Source organism: Mus pahari, chromosome 4 (assembly GCF_900095145.1).
Source record: "Mus pahari chromosome 4, PAHARI_EIJ_v1.1, whole genome shotgun sequence".
Taxonomy (NCBI): Eukaryota; Metazoa; Chordata; class Mammalia; order Rodentia; family Muridae; genus Mus; species Mus pahari.
This window is the reverse complement of record NC_034593.1, coordinates 54,987,828-54,997,778: the sequence shown is the minus strand read 5'-3', so window position 1 is coordinate 54,997,778 and position 9,951 is coordinate 54,987,828. Positions and strand designations below refer to the sequence as shown.

The window sequence follows — 9,951 nt, the reverse complement described above, 5'->3', positions numbered from 1 at the left end:
GCCTAGCATGAGTGTGGAGGTTAGAGGAACGTTTCGGGATAGCATTTGAAATGTAAATAAAGATAATAAAAAAAAAAGTCGGAAAAAAAAAAAAAAAAAAAAAAAGCAGTTTTATTTAAGTGACAAAATCTTAAGGTCAAGATATTTCATATCAAACATGTGTATCTGGCCTGATCTTCAAAACTACATAGGTAAAAGTGCTGCTCTCCAGCAAGTGGTCACAACTGAGGATCCTGAGTGAGAGGCAAGGGCACTCCCATTACCTATGTTGCACTGGAATCTCAGTTAGTAATATTAACCAGCTGATTCCTATTAGATATTCATATTTTTCTATCTTCTATTCATGATTTTTAAAAAAAGTTTTTGTGTTTAAGGAGATTAAAGGTGATCAATTTTGACTCTACTATTAACATTTGGTTCAACATAAGTCTGATCACTAACTGGTGTGTGTGTGTGTGTGTGTGTGAGAGAGAGAGAGAGAGAGAGAGAGAGAGAGAGAGAGAGAGAGAGACTTTTGTGAGCAGGTGAAGATGTGGTTGTAACGGTCTGTATATGAACATGTAGATGCCAGAAGTTAACTTCTGATATCTTTTCTATTGCTATTTGTATTTACATTTATACTTAATATTTAAGCAACACTTTACTCTCAAAACCATGTCTCTAGCCCCTTGGCTGTCAACTATTCAATACAATTTCAATCAACCATCTCCATCAGTTACCTCGGCCAGGGTTTACCTTTACTGTTAAGGAAAATCATTAAAACAAAAATTAAATAAATCCAAAACATTTTCATTGGTTTTAATTCTGACCTAGAAATGTCGTATCTATGCCTTTCTGCTTCCACTGCTATATTTGTATCATAAGTCTGATCAACATTAAAGCGATTTCATATAGAGGACAATCACCTGAATTCTTGAATTGGATATTTTAAATTCAAGCCATTTTGTAAGACGAGTAATCAAAGGTGGTTTGCCCTATTGATCTTATTAGCTTTCTCTGCAGAAGCAGACAAATAATACCTCTGTTATGTAGATCTACCATGAAACAGCATGGTTAATTTACCATCTCATAATGACTATGGCAACTTTAATTTTTCTTAAATATGTATTATGATTGTTGTTGTTATGTGTGACATGTAACATGTATGTGATTGTAGATGTAGCAGTGTGGCGGTAGGGGCTAGAGATATGGCTCAGCCATTAAAGGCTAGGCAAACAACCAAAAATGTAAGAGTGTGGCAGTAAGAAAGTAACTTTGGGGAGCTGGTTTTCTTCTACCATGGGAGCACAGCTTTAACTCAGATTATAAGACTGGGATGGCAAACCCTTTCCTATTGACCCATCGCACTGGTCCGTGGTTTTCTCTTCTCCTCAGACTTCCTTGCATGCTCCTGACCTGGAGGCGTATTCTCCAATAACACATTCTATTGACCCCTTTAAAGATGTTGCACATTTTTCACTCTCTGTATCTCAGAGTTTCAATATACAGCTGACACTATACGGCCAAGTATTAATAATAAAATAGGTGTTTTATGACCACCCTGATATTCTAAGTCGTTCTAGCTTACAAAACTGCTACATCATAACACTTTTGGAGAAAGAAAATCCAAGAATAATTGTGCCATTCTTGTAGTTCTTCACCTCTCGGTCTTAAAATAGTTTGGCAGTTATAATTTAATTTTACCGGGCTATAAGTAAGCAGAGCTATAAACATCGCAGTATAGAGAACATGATCATCTGCTTCTGCTTTTCAATTTTCTTTTGATACAAATTTTTCTGACTTGTGTTCTGGATCACACAAAAATGAATGATACTGATAAATTCTATTTTTCAGAAAGCAGAACTCAGCCATAAATCTTTGGCACTGGGAACATTTCAGTAATAGAATGAGTACATGAATGCCACTAGAGTGCATTGCAAAGTGAATCAAATTTTATGTATTATTCCCATAAAAACTTTATAGCCTTTCATAATTTTCCCACCAAAGATAGCTAAATGACTAACTGTAAAACACTGAGCTATCAAAGTAGAGAGTCTTCTTGAAACAAACCATATTTTAAACTATGAAAAAACCAAAACATCAAGTGCATTTTTATTACCACTTATATATAAACTGATTTGTAATTGGCTGATGCTCACACTCAAAAATTGTGTCTCTTTTTTCCACACCCTTCTCTAACACTTTGAGCTGTACCCACCAATTAATAGTGTTATATTTGGAATATCTGCTCTTTTCACTATTTAAATAACCATTTTATTCATTCTTACTAAATTTGTCTTGTAATAATTTAGATTTATGAATAAAAATGTATCCATTCACAGAATTACACAGGTATTCACTTTTTTTAAAAATATGCATTACAAGTTTATTTTTATGAGAAATGTATGGATGACTCACACCCATAGCCTCAAAAATGAGACAGAAAGTTGGAACAATCATAGCCAGATTGTAATACCTGGAAAATTCAACACAGCTCACCTATACAGTGACACAATGGAAGTGTCTTTCTGAAGTCAAAAAACTACATGGCAGAACATGGTCTAATTTTAATGTGTGATTTTACATACATAAATGTCAGAACTATTATAGAAAAATCTTAAAGTGATTATATATGCATAACAGCTCATAATATGAAGGCTATTTAATCATTGTCTAGGACAGTAGAAAATATAGTCCTTTCCAAAGTAAAGTAATTTGTGAAAATATGAGAACTGAAAAAAAAAAGAAAGAAAAGAAAACTAGATACAATTGATAAATTCCTAACTTGTAGTTAAGTTTTATTTAACTTAAGCCTTAAGATTGAATGTTTAAGACTGGGCTTTTTTTCGAGCCATTTATCGGGTGAGAGAAATAGGCTCAGAGTAATAAGATAATTGAGTTGTGTAAGTCATGTGTCTTTGCATACATTACAAGAAGTAACAAAGTTGTTTTTAACTCAGAGTTATCAAGTCAGTGCAATGCCTGTTTATACTCACAATTTACATCCAACGCTGTTCATATCTACCATTCTAACTGTAGAATTTTATTTTCATTCAGCGAAGAGGAAAGGCTTTGAATTCAATCTATCATTCCAACAAAGTTATGGACTCTATAAAATACCACATGCAGATTACTATGATGATGATGAAAATTCCATATCCTATCACAACCCAAAAAAATATGAGTGTGAAGCTACAAAGGAACCTCGGGGAGACAACCGCAGTGTCTTCAATACCATCACAGTAGAAATCAGCACCACGCCACCGCTGGACAGCGCCACACTGACGGGTGTCAACAAGTGCACCAATACTGACATCCCAGAGTCCAAACAGACCATGAAAGAGGAAAGGGGTGCTTTTTCTGTTAAAACAGAAAGCGATGTTAACTATGGAGAAACCACCTCTTTTGACGGTCCAGAGAGACGACTGTCCCATGAGGAGAGTCAGAAACCAGATCTTTCAGACTGGGAATGGTGCAGGAGTAAGTCTGAACGAACGCCTCGCCAGGTACTGTAAAGGCTCTTCTTTTTGAGAAATTAAAACTAAACATTAACCGTGTGAAAAGATGGTGAGTTTATTGTTTCCTTTAGTCAAATCCAAGGGTGATTTTTCCTTTAGTTAAATCCACGGTGTCTCTCTTTTACTTCATGACCTTCGGAATGACGTCTCTTATGTATTTAGTTAGTTTTACCTTTTCAGTCGAAATGTATACGTTTTGGAGTGAGTAGACACAGATGGAATCTTTGGGCAGTATAAGTCATTTTACTTGAACTTTAAGTAATCTGATTAAATTCAGACACTACTCCAGAGCTCAAGCTCCTGAATTAGTTGATTAAATAAATTAACATGTATATTTTAATTTTTTACATCCATACACATGATTTATTTCAGGGTGCATTCTAGTGAGCCATTCCAAGCAGTGCCAAATGTCCCACTTATTTTTTTTTAAAGATAGGGTTTGATGATGATTTAAAAACTAAAATAAATTGCAAGTGAATATTTCTCCACTCTCCCCTGATTCCAAACTTCTGTGAGTAATCTGGAATCCATTCATTTTCTGTCATGTTGATATCAATCTGTTCTTTCTAAACCCTCATATTTGACCAAGTGACCCTTGTTTGGGCTATAAAGTTACTAGGAAGAAGGAGGCTCCTTCTGCATGATGTGATAGAAATCCTATAACTTGTCTTAATCTCTGTGATTAATCTGAACTACAGAAATGTTCTGCTAGGATTAATGCATTCATTGATTAAATGTATCATCACAAATCACAAGTAAAATTGTGTATTTTTAAGTATAAGTTATATATTTTCCTACTATCATTTACATATTATTATTATTTTAAAATTAGAATATCAAAATGAATATATTGGGGAAATATATTTGTATTAGGTAAAATACAAACATTATCTTAGAAATAGTAATCTCAGAAAAGGTAAAATATTTGTCATAATTTATTAAGGAAGACAAAAGTAGAGATCAAAGAACAAAATGCTCCTTATTTTTAGAACATTAAGACTCCGCACCTAACGGCACTTGCCATACTTTTCATCATTAGTTTGTGTTTGGACCATATGAACCATTTTGGTTTTCTTTTTATTATTATTATTATTATTATTATTATTATTATTATTATTATTATTATTATTAATTTTCTTTATTTATATTTCAAATTCTATCCCGAAAGTTCCCTATACCCTCCCCCCGCCCCTGCTCCCCTACCCACCCAACTCCTACTTCTTGGCCCTTGCATTCCCCTGTACTGGGGCTTATAAAGTTTGCAAGACCAAGGGGCCTCTCTTCCCAATGATGGCTGAATAGGCCATCTTCTGCTACATATGCAGCTAGAGACACGAGCTCTGGGGCTACTGGTTAGTTCATATTGTTGTTCCACCTATAGGGTTGCAGACCCCTTCAGCTCCTTGGGTACTTTCTCTAGCTCCTCCATTGGGGGCCCTGTGTTCCATCCAATAGCTGACTGTGTGCATCCATTTCTGTATTTGCCAGGCACTAGCATAGCCTCACAAGAGGCCTCTATATCAGGGTCCCTTCAGCAAAATCTTGCTGGCATGTGCAATAGTGTCTGGGTTTGGTGGCTGATGATGGGATGGATCCCTGGGTAGGGTAGTCTCTGGAAAGTCTATCCTTTCATCTTAGCTCCAAACTTTGTCTCTGTAACTCCTTTCATGGGTATTTTGTTCCCTATTCTAGGGAGGAATGAAGTATCCACATGTTGGTCTTCCTTCTTCTTGGTTTTCTTGTGTTTTGCAAATTGTATCTTGGGTATTCTAGGTTTCTGGACTAATATCCACATATCAGTGAGTGCATATCTAGTGAGTTCTTCTGTGAGTGGGTTGTCTCACTAAGGATGATATCCTCCAGATACATCCATTTGCCCAATAATTTCATAAATAATTTCATTGTTTTTAATAGCTGAGTAGTACTCTATTGTGTAAACGTACAGAGCTAAACAAAGAATTCTCAAATGAGGATTACTGAATGGCTGAGAAACACCTGAAAAAATGTTCAACATCCTTAATCATCAGGGAAATGCAAATCCAAACAACCCTGAGATTTCACCTCACACCAGTCAGAATGACTAAGATCAAAAATTCAGGTGACAGCAGATGCTGGCAAGGATGTGGAGAAAGAGGAACACTCCTCCATTGTTAGTGGGACTGCAAGCTTGTACAACCACTTTGGAAATCAGTCTGGCGGTTCCTCAGAAAATTGGACATAGTACTACCGGAGGATCCAGCTATACCTCTTCTGGGCATATACCCAAAAGATGTTCCAACTGGTAATGAGGACACATGCTCCGCTATGTTCATAGCAGCCTTATTTATAATAGCCAGAAGCTGGAAAGAACCCAGATGTCCGTTTTGGTTTTCTTGAGCTTGAAAATCAGCAATTCTTTTAATGAACTGTTTGTGTGTGTGTGTGTGTGTGTGTGTGTGTGTGTGTCCTCATGTGCTCTTCTGTTAATCTATCATCCAGCATGACTCTGAAGAGTCTTTGTGCTATTTAGTTTTCATTGTCAAATTGACACAATCCAGAGTCACCTAGAAAGAAAGAACTGAACCAAAGATTGTCCTGGATTATCCTGACCTGTGGCTGTGGCTGAAGATCATTTTCCTGGCTGATAATTGATGTTGGAAAGCCTAGCCCATTGTGAGCAGCACCATCCATAGGTAGATGGTTCTAGCATATGTAGGAAAGCTAGATGAACATACCCAAAGCAAAGGGATATAAGCAGCTTTTTTATTTTAATGCCTGCTTAACTTCCGACCCTGTGTTGTGATGAGTGTTTGTTACTTGAAAGTGCAAGCCAACTAAACCAGTTTTCAGTCATGGTGGTTATCACAGCAACAGAAAACATGCTCGCACAATCTGTCATGCATCTTACTCATTCTTTTCTATTGTCTTATTTTTATCATAAATGTGTCTTTCCCATGCAATATGGTATATATTTTTGTAAATTTAAGCTTTCTCAAGGCAATAGGACACAGAGTTTTCTGAGACTTTATATTTTTCAGTGAATTTATACTTTCTAAATTGCCTGTGGTCAAATCTATCTCAAATATCATAATTTATAGCCTCATTTAAAAGTTTTTGTTTTAGGAAGTATATGTGTCTAATTATGCTCAGTTAAAATGAAAAAAACAGATTTATTTGCACATGAGTATATGTTCCTGCTCACGGCTCTTTTTAAATAAAAAAGCAAATGACATATGAAAATAGAAAACCTTGGTAAATTTGATAACTTTCAATTGTAAAGACTTGCTGATTGAATATGAAAGTTTTGACATTTGTGATAAGCAAATACTTCAGGAAAATTATTCAACATAACAACAGTGAGAAAGATGATTGGAGGTAAAGTAAGCAGGTGGCACAAGGTTAAAAACAGATAAAACTTACAAGAAACCAGTCGACAGCAAGTGAAACATTGTTATAAACTTCAGAACAACAAGAAATACTCATGTTATAAGGCCATGTGTTGGTATGACCTTACACTCACGAAATTACTTATGATTTTGAAGACCATCATTAGGTAAAATTATAAAATCTTCATTTTTAAAACCTTATAGACAGCAAGTGAAATATTGTTATAAACTTCAGAACAACAAGAAATACTCATGTTATAAGGCCATGTGTTGGTATGACCTTACACTCACGAAATTACTTATGATTTTGAAGACCATCATTAGGTAAAATTATAAAATCTTCATTTTTAAAACCTTATAGACAGCAAGTGAAATATTGTTATAAACTTCAGAACAACAAGAAATACTCATGTTATAAGGCCATGTGTTGGTATGACCTTACACTCACGAAATTACTTATGATTTTGAAGACCATCATTAGGTAAAATTATAAAATCTTCATTTTTAAAACCTTATAGACAGCAAGTGAAATATTGTTATAAACTTCAGAACAACAAGAAATACTCATGTTATAAGGCCATGTGTTGGTATGACCTTACACTCACGAAATTACTTATGATTTTGAAGACCATCATTAGGTAAAATTATAAAATCTTCATTTTTAAAACCTTATAGAGCATTTAAAATTTTTGAATTATAAATATCAACAAAACACAGAAAGACCTGGAAGGCTTATCAGATTTTTTCTAGACCAGAATACTAGTTTTATATTTTACATCTTTTAAATAACACCACATGGATGTAGATAATGATTTTCCATTTTTAATGTTTTCTTCCAAGTAGCTTCTTTGCTCTGAAAACAATAACTTAATAGTTTACACAGTAATGTACTGAGCTTTAGAAGACACTGCAGTTGCTATATGAGAACCTTGACTATTATTTTTTAAAACGATTACTTTTATTTATGTATTTATTTTAATTTTGTGGGTTTTTTGCAGTTTCAATAAAAATACATTTTGGCATTTTCTCACAAATTTCAGTACGGGTATGTGTTCCTAGAATATTTTAATATTATTGTTTCATTAAATAAATTTTGTAGATCATAGAGAAGATGGTTTTAAGATTTTTTTTTGTTTTTGTTTTTTTTTAAGGCCAGAGTGCCCATGTACAAATGAGATACTCCTAAGAAAAAGTTGGGATTGAGTAGGTTTAAAATGGAGCCCAAGATATTGAAATGCTAGGGGACTTTCAGGTGTTTCTGGTACAAATCAACGTTGTATACAGCTCTGCCATACAAAACCAAACATCAAATTACTCAAATGCACAACAAATAAAAGAGGAGGAGGTGGGGGGAGAGATGGCTCAGCGGTTAAGAGCACCGACTGCTCTTCCAAAGATCCTGAGTTCAAATCCCAGCAACCACATGGTGGCTCACAACCATATGTACAGCTACAGTGTACTCATATACATGCAAAATAAATAAATAAATCTTTAAAAAAAAAAAAAGAGGAGGAGGTGAGAAGGAGGAGAGGAGGAAGAGGAAGAAGAGGAGGAAGAATTGTTTCCAGATTTGTCAATACTATATAGCAACTGCCTATTAAAAAATAAAAAGTAAAATAAATGAATACAAATAATATTTGTAAAACAAGAAAACTTAAGTAGCTCTACTTGGTCTCTGATTACTAAAGAATGGATCTAAGCTTATATTTAATCTAAGTTTCCATTTAATGTATTATCTACTAAATAAGACTACAGGGAAATCTCCTGATACACATTTTTCCTAATCCTAAAAATTTACAACTGTTCATGTTTTAACATTTGCTGGGATATTGTTAGTTTAATAACTCTAGAGGCTAAATTATAGACATTTCTAACTAAAATGACCATAGTAAAAAAAAATCCATTTATCACATCTATTTGTAGCCTTTACCAAGTCATTCCAATACAGATGACTATCTGAAGTTTACATAGTTTATTTTTAAACACTTTTATTCATTTTAACTGGTTAGTTCATCACTTAGAGGTCAGGGACATGAAATTTTATTACACTATTAAAGGCATGTCCTTTCTGATTTATTGTCATAAAAGTAATATGGAATTGTTATAGAGGACATAGGAAATAGATAATAACCAAAGAAAATACACTCATTCTAACCATCCAGACTTGAGTACAGTTCGTATTTTGTCCTACAGATATTGAATTTGTTCTCAGAATGTAATTCTGTTTTTGACACGTGTCACATATGCTATTATGGAATCTACATTGTTCAATTCACTAGGATAACTTTTACCTCATTTAAAGTGATCACCTTTTATGCCTTCTGGCATACTGTAGAGTGACTATTTGGAACAGGAAAGTCATAAGTAAACACAAATTTGTAATAAAACAGTTTTTTTCTTAACTTAGAAATTTCATAAAACTTTTTTAAAATTTTCTTTCCATGTACTATTGGCTACAGTACACCATTTTCTTGTTTTCTACATGTTCAGGGAGATTATCTTTAACAAAGATTTCATAGAGTCCAATTAGTTCGTCTCTTAAGCAAGAATTCTGTCAATATTGAGAACTAAGGAGCCAATGGCTTCAGTAAACATTAGTGGTTTTGTACAGACAACAACCAGTTCAGTTAAGGCTTAATTCACATCTCTTTCTTTGTTAAGTGACTGCCTCTTATTTGACCTCAAATGACCAGGAACTCCCTACATATTTTTTAAAACTTTATTGTGAACTATTTTTGAACTTTTAAAAACATCTATAAAAATAGAACAAAAAGCTTCACTATATTCTTCAAACAGCTTCCACTATTTTTAACACATTGTAAAAATAGCAATGCCCTTACCCAGAGCTGGCAGTCAGTCTCATGTGAATTTAGCATTGCCCTTACCCAAGGTTGGCAGTCAGTCTCATGTGAATTTTACCCATGGTGCTTTGGGTGGCTTTTCTGAGCCAGTTTCTGATCTATGATCACATACTTCATTGGTTGTCAACGTCTCCTCTTGTCCCTAATCTTTCATGACTTGACACATTAAAAATATTGTCCAGTTCAATTTCCTTTGCATTTTGTGATACATTTCAAATTTTTTTTTTT

General features: G+C 34.2%; 1 protein-coding gene across 2 annotated transcripts in view; it reads left to right on the top strand.

Moving 5' to 3' along the window:
• The window catches only part of Gpr149 (G protein-coupled receptor 149), a 60,529-nt gene that overhangs the window by 6,504 nt on the left and 44,074 nt on the right, over positions 1-9,951 (top strand). For both annotated transcript variants that reach the window (XM_029537987.1, XM_021196988.2), the window contains exon 3: positions 3,037-3,485. In XM_029537987.1, coding sequence (XP_029393847.1) covers positions 3,037-3,485 — 449 coding nt within the window. The remainder of the gene's footprint in view (positions 1-3,036; positions 3,486-9,951) is intronic.